Source organism: Astatotilapia calliptera, chromosome 1 (assembly GCF_900246225.1).
Source record: "Astatotilapia calliptera chromosome 1, fAstCal1.2, whole genome shotgun sequence".
NCBI lineage: Eukaryota > Metazoa > Chordata > Actinopteri > Cichliformes > Cichlidae > Astatotilapia > Astatotilapia calliptera.
In genome coordinates this window covers 28,412,178-28,431,627 of record NC_039302.1, presented here as the reverse complement: position 1 = coordinate 28,431,627, position 19,450 = coordinate 28,412,178, and the positions used below count along the sequence as shown (strand labels likewise).

Below are 19,450 nucleotides of genomic sequence, written 5' to 3'. Positions count from 1 at the left end.
CACAAAATTGTGTTTTGTTATGTATTTAGTATTTTATAAAACAAAAGATAAGACAGTAAAATGTAAATATGCTGCACTGACTTTGGAAAATGGTTTTCCAACAGAATTTGGTTAATATTTATCTTCCCCTTGCATGTTAACATTTCTGCATCCCACAATATGCTGTCACCATGGAAGCAAACATATTGACACAGAATTGTGGGGGGGGACAAGTATCACAAAATACATCATCATGTGTGGCAGTGGGCACCAGGTAATGATCTGGAAACTGTTGGTTAGATGCAAAGCAGAGTGGCAGTGGCAGAGCTTACCATTAGCTGCTGTGGAGAGGCAATGAGGTGGCTGCATGGAGGGTGCAATTATTCTTGCCTGTTATTAGTGACCACGAGAATGTTAGAGAAACGGGAAGGATGGAAAACGGTGATGGTGCTGGGGGCTGGGGGCGGACTCTCCTAAGGAACAGGAGGAGGAGGGGATGAGCATGCGTTGCCTGTTCACAATTGGAGGCAGCAGGGAGTGAAGCAGCATCTGTGTAAGGCGAGAGAAAGAACCTGCATGTAATGGAGGAGCAGTACAGCAGCACTGCCGCTGTTGTTTGGACACTAACTACCTTCACATCCACTGTTAATCACTCTTAATGGGACAACCTCAGAGCAGGTATGGATACAGCAGCTGCATGCTCACATATTAAAATGTAATTTTTATCTTGCAGAGGGTCATCTTAGCAAGGTGAAGGTAGAACATATTCTTGACTTATGCAGATGTTGTTCTGGATGTTATAAGTGTGGTTGCAGTTTATTATTTAGTGTAGATGATGCTTATTTGTTTTTCACAGCCTTTCCCCTGAAATCCCTAAATAAGATTTTATTCGGCTTTAATAAAGACGAATAACTTGGGATTTGAGCGTTTACCCAAGGCAAGATTTATTTACCCAGATGTATAAAGAAGCCACGGTTTTTAATAACTATTGTTTTGAATATTTTATTTTCCAGCTCTGGGATGCCCAAGGTACCAGCTGTGTGGATCGAGTGCCACCTCTGATATGATGTGGAGAGCAGGAGGGGCAGCCACCTCTCTCACACTGCTGCTGCCATTGGTGTGCTGGTGCTACCTGTGCCACTCACTACGTGAGTGTTTTATGACCTGGGGATGCCTGATGACAGAGTAGCAGAGTTTTCTACAGAATATTGAAAAAAAATTGCAAGAGTTCAGCTACAAGGAGTGACTTGTGTCAGCATGTTAATATAACATTTTATAATTTGTGCATTTGCTGTGAGTTTAGAAAAACAAGTTAGCTATCCTCTTACTGATCAAATATGTAAAAAATTCTAAAGCTAGTAACTAAAAGACTGTTCAATTTTAAATAGACTTCCTCTGAAGAAACAGAGTGCTTACTTTTTACTATGACACACGATTTTCACCTACATCAATAATTAACACTCTGTTTTCATTCGTTATCATTGACTGAAAACAGAGGGTCTGTGTGGATAAGTGGATGGAAAAGATAACCTTTGGTTATGACAAAAGAATAACTGAAGTCACTCTTGGAGAATTAACTTAGTAGAGGTTATTGGTGGGCAGGTGAGGAACAGTAGAAAGTGAGAAAGGACAGGAATAATAATATAAACTATACCAACGGGAGGGAAGAAAGATCTGCTGCCATCATTAACGTATATACAAATATACTTTATTTGTCCATTATTTTGTGATCTCTTGTTATTAATGTTTTACATATTTGCCTGACTGTGGCAGCATGTGATCTTTAGAGAATTTATCACTGGAATCCTCAGCAACTCACATTATATATTCCATGTTTATTGCATTACATGCTTAGTGTTTTGAGATGCACTGAACAAGCAGAAGCTAGCATTCATTTGAGTAAATGATTTAACATGAAATATTTTTTACGCAGTATTTATGTGTAAATATCATTTGCTGATAGAATTCAACATTTGCTGACACTGATAATGAATGAGCTCCAGGTTTTTCTCATATACTAAACACCAACTTTTTACTACATCATTTATGACTGAGCACATTCCCAGGTTACCAATAAGTCATCAGTGATGAATGTAGAATCCAGAAGATTCTCCTGCCTGTTTTTCACCCAAGCAGGATGCTGGTGACAGTGCAGAAGAAGCTCTGAGAGATGATGAATTTGCTGATCACACAGTCATTGATTGAGGCTGTTTGAAGCCTTGTCTTTATTGATCCACGCAGCCTGAGAGTGACACCACATATTTGTGGTCAGTCTTGAGGTAGATTTGGAGCCACATTCACTATCCATAAATTGAGTTTATTACCATGGAGGTGAAGAATCAGTAGCTTTTTGTTTGTACTGGTATTCTGATACAGCAAAGCGATGCAGCAGTTGTAAAACAGTTGAACCCTTAATGTGGTGGAATTGGTTTAATGCCATGACCACAATCTATGCCACCTACTCTATAAGTGCTTTGATTATAAAGAAATGTAGTTTATATAGTGAACAAACTAGGATTAGATGAATTAAAATGGTTGTTAAACACTCAGTGTATTTTAGCACCCTGTAGTTGTTTGTGTTTTAACAAGTCAGCTGAAGAAAAACTTCATGCCTAAAGATATTCTTGCCTAAAACTATTTTCCTAAAATTTGGCATCAACAGCAATTCCACAATTCACCGTGAACAGTCCAAGTTCAAGTCATGTTTAAAATTTCACATCTTATGTTTACTTTTGTTACATATGCAGTAAAGATGGCGGGATACATTAGAAAGCAGTGACTTTTATTGAATAGGATTATCCTTCAAATGAGAATGTCCGCATTATTTACAATCGTTGCTGCATATGACTCACAGTGCAGTGATGTGATGAGAAAGGTGTATAGACATATCAGGTACTCACACTAGTGAAGGAATGGTACAAAGTAAATAGGAACTGAGCCAAATCGCTGCAGTGCTTCCTCTGATTACATTTTAAATTGCAGACATACATTTCATCAGTACACGTGCATGAAGCACAGTCTAACTGCAGTGTTTTATTTGGATATTGTTCTGAGGCTATACTCTGCAAATATTAACTGATGGCATCTTACAGACTGGGAACCTAAAAGAAAAAAAACTATTGCTTAAATTTGTCTCTAGCTAACCCATCATCACCCAGAACATCCCAGCTAAACACTAAAAATGTATTTTGAATGCTATATTCAAAAATACATTTCTTTTTGATCACTCCATTAGCAAAGGCTAAGTAGAAAATATTTGCTACCATGCTTGGCACTCATTGTAAAGGCTTCATACATTCTCTTTTGATGTAGTAATCTTAATTATATATTCAGTATGAGTTTGGTTCCTAACTTTGGTTTGCAGAGGTCATAGCCAGAAGCGCTACACATAAAACTAATATAAGTTCAGAAAGGTAAATGCAGTGCTGTTTGAAAACATACAGGGAATGGTTTAACTTTTTTTAACATGCCTGTTAATAAGTAATGCTATATTTTCTGAATTACCTTAAAATAAACCAGTATAGCTAGATAGACAGATAGATATAGATATTTTAAAAATCACGTCTTTTCCATCTCTTAGGTATTCCAAAACTCTCCACCTACGCAAAAGCAGAAGACAAACTATTCAAATATCTCTTTAAAAACTACCAGAAATGGGTTCGTCCAGTGGAATACCTAAACCAGACAATCCGTGTGAGGTTTGGACTAGCTATTTCACAGCTTGTTGACGTGGTGAGTATAAATCAGCACTGATTATTACTGTGATAATGTTTATCTATTTGTTACCAAGAAATCATATAAAGGACATAAAATAGTTTGTTCAAAGATTAAATGCCATTTAAATCACTGCTCTGTTCTCTGCTCTCTAAAAATATAATGTATCACTTAATATAAAATGTGAATGTTTTTTGTACAAAATGTGTTGTTTTACAATTCTAGGATGAGAAAAATCAGTTAATGACAACTAATGTTTGGATGAAACAGGCAAGTACCTCTATATCTGTACTTACAAAATGATGTAACATCATGTTGCGCCATTAATATTTTTATAGCACCTTTCTAATCTAAACTTACAAGAAATATTAAAAAATACATAAAGCCCTTGAATAAAAAGACGGCATATAATAATAGGAGGATGCTTATTCCACAGTCTTTGGGCCAAAACAGTAAAGGTACTCACCGGCTTTGTGTTAAGGCTTGAATGTGGAAGCTGTGACAGCAATTGATTCTCTTATCTGAGAGATCTGCTTGCTTAATGAAGAGTTAAGTATTTTGAGATATAAAGTGGAGCTCTATCATTTAGTGATTTAAAAGTAATCAATACAGTCTTAAATTGGATTCTGCAGGAATTGTGAAGCCAGTGTAGCTCTGCAAGAGCTGAAGTAAAATGTTTCTTGCATTGAGTGTTTGTGAATAGCGTTGCTGCCGTGTTTCGTACTAAATGTAGATGGAAAACTGCTGCATTGTTAAATGAGTAGCAGCATTCAATTATATTATTATATTCTGTCTGACCTTGGCAATATTTATAATCTGTAGAGATTAAGATTGAAGGGTTAATAGTCTCAGGATTTTGTTGTCCAACAGCAGGAAATTACACTATTAGGAATATAGTCAGGAGGAATGGGTGGTGGTTAGTGGTTAAGTTGTGATATTACTCTGGCCTAAGTTTTAGTGGTCTTGTATTGAAGTTTGTTTGCCAGTGACAGGTGGGTCACACATGGGCCTTAACACTTTGTATTAACTGGATAGAAGTAGCAGTCTTCACTCTGGGAATGGCTGCTTTGGCTTTTTAGGATGTATTATAACAGAAGAGCATAGACTGGACAGGAAAGCTGGGATAGAGAGCCAGGAAAGTTAAGTGGGAAATGCCCCAAAGGAGATTTGAATCTAGACTACTGCAATAGCCTTGAGGCATATGAGTCACACTCTCAATCCAGCAAGCTATACTAACACCCTATAAACCTGATTTCGTAAGGGGAGGCTGAATACACGCCTGCTTCTGTGTAAATAATCATTCTGTACAATACGATAATTTTTAATTCAACACTGTTTATAACTTGCATAGTTCACATTTCTGTATAGCTGTATATCTCATATTTCTCTATAGTTTTTTTATTTCATAGTTTTTCATATTTATATCCTGTTCATACATAGTTCGTACTCACTACAGCCTGTACATACTTATAGTTATAGCATATTCATAACATACCTTCATACCGTGTACATTATAACATACCATAATAGACCCATTTCTGTAATATATTTACATATCTATATTGACAGTCATGGCTAAAGCACTTCTAGATGGATGCAAACTGCATTTCATTGCCTTGTACCTGTGACATGTGCAATGAAAATAAAGTTGAATTCTATTCTATTCTATTTTTATCATAGTCTGGTACATTGCCAGATAAAACTGACATAGCTGTTCATTGTATGGAGCCATGTTCCCAGTGTATTCATGGTTCCTTGTTTTATCTCTTAACTGGTTAAATAATAATTGGCAATGACTTATGGCTTGGATCGTATTTCTACCACCAAACTATCTTCTCAGAACCTCTTACCAGCCAAATACCAATTACCTAAAGACAGGATTTGTTGTGCTGTCATCTCCCTCCATTATGATAGCTTGAGGGAAACCAGATGTTCGTAACCGTCCTTTTTTCTTCTATCCAGTCATCTTGTTACAGTCCTTATCACTTTCCATTTTCTTTGCCACCACTACCAAATTTCTCTAGTCTAAAGAATAAGTTGTTGTCACTTCTAACTAGCGGTTCCTCCTTGTTCCCAGTCTCTGCGCTAAGTCAACCAGCTACTAGCTCAGGTGCAATGAAATTATTACAAAAACTGACTTTCAAGAAAGGATATGAATTTTCAAATAAGTTTAATATGTATTTTAGCAACCCATTGATAGATTAGTTGTGGTTTTAATTGTTAAATGGACTCTTTTCCCTCACGTAGGAATGGACTGACATGAAACTCAGATGGAATCCTGATGAATACCTGGGCATCACATCGATCCGTGTCCCCTCAGACAGGCTATGGCTGCCGGATGTTGTACTGTATGATAAGTATGTCACTGTACTGTATATAAATAGGTTATTAAAAGATATAATGAAAAGCTTTTTCTTTTTTTCTTACATTTTCCTAATTTTCCAAATGATTTTCATAGTATATAAAGCAAAGAAAAAAAGTGGGGAGATTAAAATGAAGTAAAGGAAGTTGTTGTTCTGGATGTTGTAGGAGTACTCTTAAAGAAGCTGTTAGCTAAAATGTGGGCATATTTTTCTTAATAGTTCTGATGGACGCTTTGAGGGAACTATCACCAAGGCCGTTGTGAAGTACAATGGTACAATATTGTGGACACCACCAGCCAACTACAAGTCAGCCTGCACCATTGATGTCACCTTCTTTCCTTTTGACCTCCAGAACTGCTCAATGAAGTTTGGCTCCTGGACCTATGATGGCTCCCAGGTGAATTTCTATTATATAACAGCATCTGCAGTACATTAATATTGTAATAAACACTGATTAATTAGATTCCCTTTTTGATTTAACAGGTGGACATAATTCTGGAGGACTTCCACGTAGACAAGCAGGACTATTTTGACAATGGTGAATGGGAGATAGTAAAAGCCACAGGCAGCCGTGGTCTGAGGACTGATGGCAGTTCTTCCTATCCCACCATTACCTACTTCTTCATTATCCGCAGGTTGCCTCTTTTCTACACCCTCTTTCTCATCATTCCCTGCATTGGCTTGTCCTTTCTTACCATTCTTGTTTTCTATCTGCCTTCAAATGGTGGTGAGAAGATCTCTCTCTGCACCTCAGTGTTGGTGTCGCTTACCGTCTTCCTCCTGGTCATTGAGGAGATCATCCCCTCCTCTTCAAAAGCAATCCCACTCATTGGGGAGTACCTGGTCTTTACCATGATCTTTGTCACACTTTCCATCATTATTACTGTCTTTGCCATCAACATCCACCACCGCTCTTCTTCTACACATCACAGTATGGCACCCTGGGTGAGGAAAATTTTCCTGCATCGACTTCCTAAATTGTTATGCATGCGCAGCCATGTGGATCGTTATGCCACAGCTGGAGTAGCCAGGGCTAGAGAAGCGGTGGGACTGGAAGGGATAAAGAGCTCGACACCTGAGCTCACTCAGCTCCTCTACACTCGACACAACCTAGAAGCTGCTTTGGAGTCTATTCGCTACATTACCATGCATGTGGTTAAAGAAAATCAGGTCAGAGAGGTGAGTTTTGAGGGTTTTTTCATTTGTAAAACAAAATCGCAAATTACAACAAAGACAGTAAACTTGGAAAAATTACGGATTCATTACCCTGAGTTAGCTTATATATGTGTCTCCCCATAACCATTAAGAATATAGAGACTGCCATGTGCTTCTTCTGTTACAGGTTGTTCAAGACTGGAAGTTTGTAGCCCAGGTTCTGGATCGAATGTTTTTGTGGGCCTTCCTCTTGGTGTCAGTCCTTGGTTCTGCTCTCCTCTTCATCCCAGTTATTTACAAATGGGCCAGTATCATTGTCCCTAGCCATGCTGGAAGTATCCTCTAATAACCACAGTTAGACTAACCAAAAATTGAAGCAAAGCACATAAACAGCTACTTCTAGTCATATTTAAGATATGATTATAGTCCTGCTCGGGGTTATTCTGTTTGCTATAGGTGTGCCAGAGCTGCACAGCTACAGCTTTGGGTGCCTTGTTTGCAGAGTGGAGAGAAACAGGCTTTGTCTCAAATCCATAACATGTACTGTTCTTATGTAGGCTTTCAGCATATAGTTGATTGATACTGGAATAATGAACAAACATGTACTCAGAGTAGACATATGTACTGAATACTACCAATTTGTAAATGTGTCTATGATAAACAATATTTTTCAACAAAGCACAACTGAAACATAAAAACCCTTAAAAATCTTTAGGGAAAGGGTATAATATGAGACTTAGTGTGTAGCAGAGTACATAATCACTATAGGATGAACTTGATTTTAATCTAAATTCTGCATTTGAGATTAAATATTACTTAGAAAAGATCATCTGCATTTCTGTCCACATTTCACATATAAATAAATAACAGTACAATATGATACATGTATTTGGCCTTGTCTGTTTACTGGCATCATTGAGTGGATTTATTGTTGGTTCTGGAAAAAGCACAATACAATATGGCAAGAACAAATCCCAGAGATTCCCATAAATCCCTTCATGAGGACATGAGGAAAAGCATACCCCATGAAGGCACTAGGACACGTTTTAAGCTTTATGTACTAGTTTTTGATGATCTTTTGAACTGTAGAACATAATCATGATTCTCACTTTTACACAGTATGCCCTATCAGCAATGTCAGATTCATTAGTAGTTTAAAAATAGACTATTCTTGCAGGTAAACACAAAATCTGACAAGGTGCACAATTGTGAAAGAGAACAGCTGGTCTTGGTAAATAAAAGATCAGCATTTCTCCACAATTTCCTTGAATTCCTTTGCCTTTTAGAAGGCTACAGTTATATGACCACAATAGATACAATTATTATTATGCTGACTGCATGTGTGTCAGTTATGTTCTTATATGGAAATTATTTTTTTAACCATTTGACTTGAAGTTGATTTAAGTAGATGCATATTCTATTCTTTGTGATATGAACACATGTGAAACAAATGATCATTTAGCCATTTATTTTTAGCTCAAAATGACAACATTAACACGATAAAACAGGTCTCTTTCTTAAACAGAAGCCTGTCATGCTTAACTTTTGAGAATATAAGTAAATCTTTCTTTAAAAGCACTCTGTCCTGCTTAACTTAAAATAATAGAAAACAATAGAAAGAAAAACATTCTTGTAACAGTGCACATTTAGTGCATTTAGTACAATTGGCTTCAGTTGAGGTATTATTTCAGCTTTTCTAATGCTAATCAGCTGCTCCTGTTTGTAAACCCGCTTGTTCCCATGATTACGCATCATAACTCATCATCATTATTCATCTATGTATTACTTTTATGTATTAGTCATCAATTTGTTGTAATCATCTATCCTTGCAGTTGTTTATTACACAAAATAAATTATATTATCACACTTCTGGCCACATAGCGCTGATATTCACTGCACATGCCCATATTAACGTTTTCCAGCCAGGTGTTTTCCTTTTCCCATTCTTCCCTTTCTCTGAGGGGAACAAACATTGCTGCTCTAATGCTGGGCTCACACTGTGCGATTTTTGGCCCATTTTGAGCCGATTTTTGAGTGATCGGACCGATTTTGGCCTTCATCGTGCGTCGTGTAGTATACGTGGGGTAACGAGAAGTGATTAACACCTCACGACCAGCTCCCGATCATCAATCGCTCGTGAGGGTGTCACCACAGGCGCACTGCTCACGCGCAAACGTAAACGTTGGTGAAAAAGACGGCGCAGCACGGCTGTGCAGCGTGTGAACTGGACACAAGCGATGGAGGCACAACTTGTAGAACTTTGGAAAGCTCATCCGAGCCTTTTCGATGTGGCATCACAAAATTATCACGACCACAACAACCGTGAAAATAGTTGGATTTACATTGCTGCTCAATCACAGCTGCCTGATCAATGTTTTTCATTAGCAATTTAGCAAAGTTGATGGTAGTGGTGTGTCTGTGTGAGTGAAAGACAGAGAGAGCGAGCGACAGATTTTCTGTTATAACCTTCATGTTATGGAGGCACAGTGTGAGCACTCAGGTCACATCAGAGCATCGGGCGGTATAGTGTGAGAGTACATCGTGACATACGAACTACTAACCCCTGCGAGTCAATCGTGCAGTTTGAGCAGGAGCTGAATAACGTGACTGAAAAAAATCGCACAGTGTTTGCCCAGCTTTAGGTGTACTGTCGTCCGAGACTTGCACCGCAGAGTCGGCGTTTGTTCCCCTGTTGGCCATGCTTCTTGTTGTGGTCATCTGTTGTCTTCCGGTATTTTCTCCGCAAGCGACCTTTCCTCGACCAATGAGATGAGCGGTAATCTGAATTGTCATACTCGAATTGTCATAAGTGTGCTGTCAGCTCATTGGTCACAAAGCAGGAGAGGGGCTGGGAATTATGTTTTCAAACAAAGTGTTAATTCCATAAACATTTATAGACTACTTTTGATTCTCACTGTATTACGGGACAAAGTGCGTCCCTTATTAGCTCAATACGGGACGTGTACTTTTGTTTCGAAATACGGGACGATTCCGTATTTTAAGGGACGGTTGGCAACCCTATATGGAAACATTGTCATTTAAATAGTTTCTTTATTCATTCTCCCTCGCCCTCTTTGAGAAAGAGCAGACTCTCTTGCCAGGACTTGAATTTCACAGCACTTCCTTTCACCTTGAGGACATTTACTGCATACTTTGTGGAGACTGTAAGACAATCCATGGTCGCAGCACAAAAGACGCTTCAGGGACGGGATGTTTTTATTTCACTGAAATTTATTACAGAATTAAAAGCTATTTGAGGATGTCTCGCCAGATTGTTTTGTTGTATGACTGATTTTTCATACCTCAGATAATTCTTTCTAAGTGGAAAAAATGGTGGGGAGGTTTACTTCACTTCTGGAAACGTTTGAAAAACCAGGAAGACTGCTTTTGTCTCCGGCCTTTAGTTGAGCCTGCACTGCCCCCGCATGGCCTTATTTTCACATTACAGCTATGTGAGCGTATTGATGAGTGACATTTGATTTTCCACTACACCACTAAAATACAGAGACTATAAGTTGAAATAATAAACATAGTTGGAGGGGGGTAAAGGATGTTAGGAATAAGGACAGCTAAAAATGCAGGTGAAAAAGGATTAATTAGCACAAAGCTAGGTTTTTAGCTTTTTGAGTTTGCAGGTTGAAATGTTTAATGATATGATGGAATCATATGCAAAATGGCTATCATGCTTGAAGATGAGAATTTGATGAGTAATTTAAAGGTGCACAAATATGACCTAGTCCTCACTGACCCAGCATGGGGTGCAGGCATATTAATCGCCTGAAATTACCTCTGATCTATAATGTACAATTCGCAACTAGTGGGGAGGGACACTTGGCCATTGCACCTTCACCATTATCGTATATCCCAATAACTGGTTCTGGGCTGACAGACAGCATGACTTTCATACAGACAGTCAAAAATCTAATTTGCTATGTCATCTGGTAAGCACAGGACATATTTTTAATCCATCCTCAGTATCAAGCTGTTTTCAATAAATTCTTTGGCTCAGATGTTACATATTGTGGCTTATTACAAGGAGCAGACCTGTGGCTCATGAGAGTGGACTTTGTGTTTGAGTTCCCTCGACCGACCATGCCTAATGTTATCTATATAGGAGGATTTCAGTGTAAACCTTCTGAACCACTTCCTGAACACTTGGAGGACTTTGTGCAGAGTTCTGGAGAGCATGGCTTCATCCTCATGTCTCTGGGGACTTTTGTGACTGAACTTCCTGCTGATATAACAAATGAGATCGCTGCAGCTTTTGCTAAACTACCACAGAAAGTCATCTGGAAGTATAAAGGTGACAGGCCAATTGGTCTGGGTAATAACACTTTATTTGTTGATTGGATGCCACAGAATGACCTTTTAGGACACCCTAAAATAAAATTATTTGTGTCACATGGAGGAACAAACAGAGTCCAGGAAGCTATTTATCATGGAGTTCCCATTGTGGGCCTACCTGTGTTTTTTGACCAGTATGATAACCTGCTTCGCTTGAAAGAAAAAGGAGCAGCTAAAATTCTTACATTAGCCATTGTGGATAAAGATGATAATTTTCTGAAGGCCTTACATGAAGTCATGAATGATCCCTCCTACAGGGCGAACATGCAGAGACTTTCCAGGCTACACAGAGATAAACCAGTAATGTCACTGGATAACGCTCTCTTCTTGATAGAGTTTGTCATGAGGCACAAAGGAGCAGCTCACCTGAAAGCAGAGTCCTACAGAATGTCCCGGTATTCCTACCACTCTGTAGATGTAGTACTATCTTTTTTAGCTGCTGGTGCATTAATTACTTTTTTTTAAAAATCTCTTGTGTTCTGTAGGCTGTTATGTCTTGAAAAATGCCTAAAAATTAAAACTAATAGGTTGAATAAGAAATGATAAGACATGGTTTGTGTTATTTTGCAGATTTCAGTGTAGTTTTCCCCAGTTATGTTACAAATCAAAGCTACTGTCAAATGTGAAAGTTCATTCAACTGAATAAAAATTACAACCATAAAACCCTGATCCCTGTGTCCACAGTCTATGTCCCCATGGTGAACAGTAGAATGTGCTTTTTCTATTTTAATTATTTAATTATGCAGGATAATGTGATAGCCTTCCCAAACCCCAACCTCAAATTTATTAAACATGTTCTGTATGGATTAGAAACAATTTATTGAATACAAATACATCTAATTACCACAATAAAAACATAATAATTGTAAATTTGAAAGCTATACACAGTGAGTATTTTTTATTGTATTATATACATATTATATACATTTTTATGATGGATTGATGGAAATAAGGGGTCACAAAAATGTGAACACATCTCTAGGAAAAATATAAAACACTAATGTCTGCATGCTCTAGAGTGAAAGCAAAATGCAGACTATTTTATAAAGCATGGTAAGTACATCTATGCCTTTGATCAAAATGTTTTATGAAGAAACAAGAAACAGCAAGTTGGAGCAAGTCTTTCAATTCCGCTGTGTTGCTGATAAACATCTGTGAATGCCGATGCTTCGCAGCCACTACACTTTCAGAAAACATTGCCACTCATTCTGAACATGATCATTGCCTGCAGTCATTAATTAGCTGAAACATAGAATGAAGAGGAACTGGGGGTGGGGACGCTGTTGTCTTTCTTTTTACGTTTCATTGATGAACTATATAGGCATTCTGGCCTTGAATCTGCAGGCACATCATCTGTGGTTGGAAAGTTTCAGTTAAATAGTGGTCGCAAGTGTTATTTAGACATGTGTTTAATGAGTTTCAACACTCATGGTCTTGCCTTTCGCCTCTTTTCCGGTAACCATCTTTACTGACAGAATTAACTATTCTAATTCAGGCAGCATGAAACACTCTTTCACACATTTCCTGTGGTCTTCCTGTAAGACTGAGTAAAGCAACAAAGACAAACCTTCTGGTTTCAAGTATTAAAACACCATTTGTAATAAGTTCCCAACAATATGTTTTCTTATTCTAATAACTTCATGCTCAATCCAGCTCAAGACTAGAAGACATAATAACTACTCTTAGGTAATACATGTTGTATTTGATAATGCAACATGTCATCATGTTGCATTCATCTTACATTGCCAATTGTGATTCACTGAATATATTAATTTTAAAGTACTTTTAGTACCGTACTTTAGTAAAATGTATTACTTGGCATGCTGCTGATTAATGTTATGGGACTTATCATCTCTTTTATGTTCATGTTAGGCAATAAAGTCACCTGAATGACTGTTAAAAGGCATCAAAACTATGTCTATTATAGCACAATGAAACACAATGTGATCGCTTACCTACAACAGTGTACGCGTCTTCAAAATTTTCAGAAGGCAATGAAACCTCAGCTGCCAGATTGTTTGGACACCTGATGATAAAATGTTGTTAATGATCAGATTTTATTACTGCTCATGCTTTTGTTGTTATTACACATTTTTTAAGTGTACAGATGTTGAAAATAAAAATATATTCTTACGCGTCATCATACTCTATGCTGAAAGAGTCTTCTTTTTCTGATAAAAACACACACACAAAAACACAGTGAAATACAGAGAAAAATTAAAGTTCATAGCAATTTCTATTTATAACAGCTGTATATAGCTCACTTTTGAAAGCTTTGAAAAATTTAGTCGTTAATGAAACAGATGTGATTTGAATAGTTTTAAATAGTTTTTTTGTTTGAAAGAATATGAATGTATAACTGTTTGTGAAATTACACAGAAATCCTTTCTTGGATTAGAAAAGAGCAGAACACAGATAAGATTTTCATTCTAAGTCATCATATGTAACTTTATCAAAAATTCCCTACAGTATGTCTTGACTGTAACTCCATTTTGACCATACCGTCTTCCCACTCTTCCTGCTCCTGCTGTTCCTCCAACATGTCTGAATTTGCCTGCTGAGTCGTTGCACTGTAAAACAAAACAAACGAAACATATTTCAGTGGTACATTCACTTTTTCAGTGATATAGTGCATTCAGTATATAGAACTTTACACACAAAGACAAAACATAAAAAAATAATTTTCCTAATAATAAAAATCACAGAAGTGTCCAAAAAATTATGCATATTGAATTAAAGCTCACCGTGGTCTGCAAGAAGTTGAGCGAACTGTTGAAACGCAAAACAAATATAATTTTAAAGCAAAATATTGCATGCAGGTATATTCGGCTATATTATGTGGTTGGTTTGATTAATCCATACAATAAACAATGACTTGTGAAAAAAATGTGAAGCCTAAAATTATTTTTAATTATACTTATTTGACCTATTTTGTTGCAAATCCACCAAAGACATGCCCCGAGTGATAGCATCAAGGTTATTACTCCAACATGGAGTAATACTGTAGACACCAAATCAACTGGAAAGTAAAATAAGATGATTAATTTATTTAAAAATATATTTCAGTATAAAAATAATACATTATTATAAAAAATACATCTATTTAAAGCATTTTTGAAACATTCAGAGAGCCTTACCTTTGACCTGAAGAAATACTTTGTTTGTTCCATGAACTGTGTGCTCATGCTCATAGAAGCATTTTGATGGCAGCACTATGCAGCTGTAATGACCTGAATCCCTCAAAACCGCACCATCGATGATGAAAGTTGTCAGCATCTGAGAGACATTAAAGACTTGCACTTGGAGAATCGTGACATTCTTCCTCAGGTAAGCGTAGATGAATTTACATCCACCAAGAGTTTGAATATGTTGAGACACTGTGCACTGGAATTCAATATGGTGTCCCTCATGAACAGTGGATGACCCAACTATTGAAATGTCTGCTGGGAGAAAATTGGCTGCATGGAAACAGGAGAAAATGAGTGGAAAGAAATAACAATGACATCATGTGTTCAGGAGTCAAAACACTTACCTATGACCAGAATCTCAATGATGTGGTCTCCTTTCTTGGCTACTTCAGAAAGTGTATAATGATTCGGGGAATAAACACAGCTGTAATTTCCACTGTGATGAAGACTAGCTCTGGATATGGTGAACAGGGTGTCACTTTGATCTTGTTTCTGGGTGAGAGTCTGGATTCCGCACCCATTTATTAACAAATAAACATGGACACTTGAGTCTTTCTTTTTTCCAAATGTGCTGCATGTTACATAAAGGTCACTGTTTTCACTTATAATTGTCTGCTGGGCCAGGATCTTTGCAGGAAAAATATCTGTGAGACATCATAGTGATTAACATATGTAAAGATAAGTGCAGCTCAGTAACATATGGGAATACAGAAGAGACATATCTTGTATTGAGGGAAACTGAACTTACCTTCGGTTTGGCTTATGACCTGATTTGTCAGAACACCTTGAAGAAAAGAAGTGAAAAATCTAATGAATCCTGTCAGCTTAAATAGAAAACAGTTTGACTGAAAGACATAGATGTTATCTGTTAGTGCACTCACACAGAAGAGTAATTATTATGTTCATCGTTATAGACAATGAGCCGCCCTTACAGACTCTCTGCAGCGTATCTTCTGAAAGCTTCTCAAAAGTCTTGCTCAAACCACAGAGAGTAAAAATGGAGAAACTATATTGAACCACTTCCTGTTATTTGTAAGGTGACACGTGATATTTCAACATTTTTGACTGGATAAAAAATAATATCTACAAAAAATAAAATTCAGAGGAGTGTGTTCTTAAACCATTTTACTTTCAAATACATCATATCACAAATTGATTTCCACTGATGTTTCTTTAGTTGTATAATAAGTCATTCTGACATACAGACAATTATACCCAATACAGGATGCTTATCTTCTTTCACTCGCGCTCACTGAGGAAATATACATAATAGATTTTCACACATATTTAAACACACATATATACACTCACAAAAGTGAGGCTTTCACCATAACACAAAGCTGAACACTGATTTAAAAGTGCACTTTGACTGATTCTGATTCAGCTGACTTTAACAGATTAGACTGACTGGTTCTTTTTCTGGATATCCAGAAAAAGTACAATATTATTTGCTTTGCATTTTTGTAAAGGATCCAGTGTCCAGTGTGTCTGTATGCTTGACAATTACAGCTTTTACCCCAGGCATGCTGGGGTGTTCATAAAAGATTTATGAAAAGTTTCAGAAAAATGAAACTTGCGGTGTGTGTGTGTGTGTTTCATAAATATAATATTATTTACAGATTCACTCAAACCTATCTTCTTACAATTCTAGATCAACGTGTATTCAGGAGTGGGTCACATGCTTACGTTTGCATGCCTCAAACATTAATGATAACAACTTCAGTATTTATCAGTTCCATTCTTTAATTCTCAGGCTTGCAGCGGCAACATAATCTGCAGCACTAACTTGTTGCTCTAATGTTTTCCTTCCTTTTTCCTAACCCCCTTTCCGGCTTACATTCGACCTTTTCGAAATAAAATATCTGTAAACGTCACAATGGTTACACTACTTTTTCCAAAGGTCCTTTTTGTCTTTGTACACAATGTTTAAATATCCTCAAAATTCACAAATTACATTTTCTTAAATTATTACATGTTCCAGAAAGTAACTGCTTCAGAGTTAGGCAGGACCTCTTATAATGCATTTGTAACTTTTAATGTCCAATCAAATAAGGGCGCATGTATTGCAGCAATCTGAACAAATTAAGTTACATATCTCTTTAAAATGACTAGGAAGTAACTTGTAGTAACAAAGATTTACCATGGGATGTCAGCCTTTGAGCAAAGTGCCAAAGAGTCTCACATGAAACTCTAAATTTAAAAAAAAGTGGAATCGTTTGATGTGGTTTCTGGAAACTAAAAATAAATTAACTTACACCATCTTTCTAGGTTGATTTTATATATTTAATTTAAGCAAGGAGAAAGAGTCACAGTCTTTCTTTGTTAGTGCAGTAGATCTGATTTAGCATCTTTTTTCCAAGTGTGTCTTAGGTCAAGACAGGGAACTTTAACTCATCTCGTCATCTCATTTACAGGATAATTTAAAGATCCCAGATAAAACTCATGTAAGCTCAGCCTGCCTGGGTTTAAGCCCAGGACTGTCTCAATGTGAAGAATAGTGCTAACCACTTTGCAGGAAAAATATCTGTGAGACATCATAGTGAGTAGTATATGTAATGATGAATGCAGCTCAGTAACATTTAGGAATACAGAAGAGACATATCTTGTAATGAAGGAAACTGAACTTACCTTCGGTTTGGCTTATGACCTGATTTGTCAGAACACCTTGAAGAAAAGAAGTGAAAAATCTAATGAATCCTTTCAGCTTAAATAGAAAACAGTTTGACTGAAAGACATAGATGTTATCTGTTAGTGCACTCACACAGAAGAGCAATTATTATGTTCATCGTTATAGACAATGAGCCGCCCTTACAGACCCTCTGCAGCGTATCTTCTGAAAGCTTCTCAAAAGTCTTGCTCAAACCACAGAGAGTAAATATGGAGAAACTATATTGAACCACTTCCTGTTATTTGTAAGGTGACACGTTCAACATTTTTGACTGGATAAAAAATAATATCTACAAAAAATAAACCATTTTACTGTCAAATACCTCATATCACAAATTGATTTCCACTGATGTTTCTTTAGTTGTATAATAAGTCATTCTGACATACAGACAATTATACCCAATACAGGATGCTTATCTTCTTTCACTCGCGCTCACTGAGGAAATATATAATACTTCTGAAGTTGCAGTCTGTTTGGCCTCTCAGGGCAACCGTAAATATATGTAAAAGATTTCCATAGATTTTCAAACACACACATATACACTCATAAAAGTGAGGCTTTGACCATAACACAAAGCTGAACACCGATTTAAAAGTGCACTTTGACTGATTCTGATCCGGCTGACTTCAACAGATTATACTGACTTGGGCCAAACCTTTTCCTCTGGATATCCAGAAAAAGAACAATATTATTTGCTTTGCATTTTTGTAAAGGATCCAGTGTTGTTTTATTCAAATGCTTGACAATTTCAGTTTTTCCTCTGGGAGTGGTGGGGTGTTCATAAAAAGTTTCACAAAAATGCAACTTGCAATTTACTGAACTTGCGCAAGGTGTGTGTGTGTGTGTGTGTGTGTGTGTGTGCGTGTTCTATGAATATACTCTAATTTACAGATGTGCACTCAAATCTATCTTCTTACAATTCTAGATTAACGTGTATCCAGGAGTGGGTCACATGGTTACACTACTTTTTCCAAAGGTCCTTTTTGTCTTTGTACACAGTGTTTAAATATCCTCAAAATTCACAAATTACATTTTCTTAATTATTACATGTTCCAGAAAGTAACTGCTTCAGAGTTAGGCAGGACCTCTTATAATGCAATTGTAACTTTTAATGTCCAATCAAATAAGGGCGCATGTATTGCAGCAAGCTGAACAAATTAAGTTACATATCTCTTTAAAACAACTAGGAAGTAACTTGTAGTAACAAAGATTTACCACAGGATGTCAGCCTTTGAGCAAAGTGTCAAAGAGTCTCACATGAAACTAAAAAAATTTTTTAAAAAGTGGAACAGTTTGATGTGGTTTCTGGAAACTAAAAATAAATTAACTTCCAACTTCTCTTTAGGTTGATTTTATAGCAACAGGTTATCAAATGCATCGTCTGAACACTGCCAGCAGTCACCTTCTCAGGATCACTCTCTGCCCTGGTAATTAACAAATAATTTGTATTTTAAATATTCCATTACTCCCCAACACTGGAAGATAAGCACAGTGAGAAAGGAGATGAGGAGGCAAGGACTAATCATGGTGACTGCATAGAAAAGAGGAAAACTGCAAATGTATAAAAAGTTTGTGATATCTGTTTAGATCTCTTCACAGCACTTGTATTTATTATCACGTTTAGGTGCATCATTAATAATTCATTCACCTTTCCTCCAGAAGTTTTTCAGGTTAATAGGAGCCCCTATCAGCACCAAATCAATTTGAGCTTGGTCATAGATCAAAAGACAATCACAGACAAAATCATGCTGAAAATCTACATTGCATATCCTTTTTTATTATTTTAAAAGAAATAAAAATGATAAACCTACCAAGAGTGGCCATAATCTGTCATATTAGTGACTGAACACATGTTTTGGATGGATCATCTCAGGTGATATTTTGACTGAGGTTTGGTCTGTTTTCAGTATCTTTGCCCTGCCATACGATTGCATTTTTTTCTGCCCATTGGGTAAAAAAAAAAAATTACCTTCATCCCCCATCTTCACTGTGCTGATTTATTTATGTTCTATTATTTCATTATTCTAACCATAGCATTG

At 36.9% G+C, this 19,450-nt stretch overlaps 2 protein-coding genes and 1 pseudogene across 4 annotated transcripts; 2 read left to right on the top strand and 1 right to left on the bottom strand.

The window, feature by feature from the left end:
• Positions 1–498: 498 nt before the first annotated feature.
• chrna5 (cholinergic receptor, nicotinic, alpha 5) lies at positions 499–8,568 on the top strand. Of its 2 annotated transcripts, XM_026172967.1 has the most exons (8): positions 499–657; positions 993–1,127; positions 3,560–3,711; positions 3,919–3,963; positions 5,941–6,050; positions 6,276–6,453; positions 6,540–7,235; positions 7,399–8,568. In XM_026172967.1, exons 2-8 carry the CDS (start codon positions 1,043–1,045, stop codon positions 7,555–7,557), a joined length of 1,425 nt encoding a protein of 474 aa, XP_026028752.1. In that variant the 5' UTR covers positions 499–657; positions 993–1,042; the 3' UTR covers positions 7,558–8,568. The 2 variants fall into 2 exon arrangements, with proteins under 2 accessions (XP_026028752.1, XP_026028760.1); XM_026172975.1 differs by lacking the exon at positions 3,919–3,963.
• Positions 8,569–10,823: 2,255 nt separating this feature from the next.
• LOC113025352 (UDP-glucuronosyltransferase 2A1 pseudogene) lies at positions 10,824–12,020 on the top strand (annotated as a pseudogene).
• Positions 12,021–12,474: 454 nt separating this feature from the next.
• On the bottom strand, positions 12,475–17,564 carry LOC113025360 (uncharacterized). 2 transcript variants are annotated; one of them, XM_026172999.1, is made up of 11 exons: positions 17,505–17,564; positions 17,372–17,407; positions 15,492–15,527; positions 15,088–15,387; positions 14,693–15,013; positions 14,482–14,574; positions 14,300–14,324; positions 14,058–14,125; positions 13,690–13,726; positions 13,511–13,581; positions 12,475–12,908 (listed from the first exon to the last, which is right to left on the bottom strand). In XM_026172999.1, the coding sequence occupies exons 1-11, from the start codon at positions 17,527–17,529 to the stop codon at positions 12,790–12,792; spliced, it is 1,131 nt and encodes a 376-aa protein (XP_026028784.1). In that variant the 5' UTR covers positions 17,530–17,564; the 3' UTR covers positions 12,475–12,789. The 2 variants fall into 2 exon arrangements, with proteins under 2 accessions (XP_026028784.1, XP_026028793.1); XM_026173008.1 differs by lacking the exons at positions 17,372–17,407; positions 17,505–17,564 and adding an exon at positions 15,625–15,713.
• Positions 17,565–19,450: the final 1,886 nt, after the last annotated feature.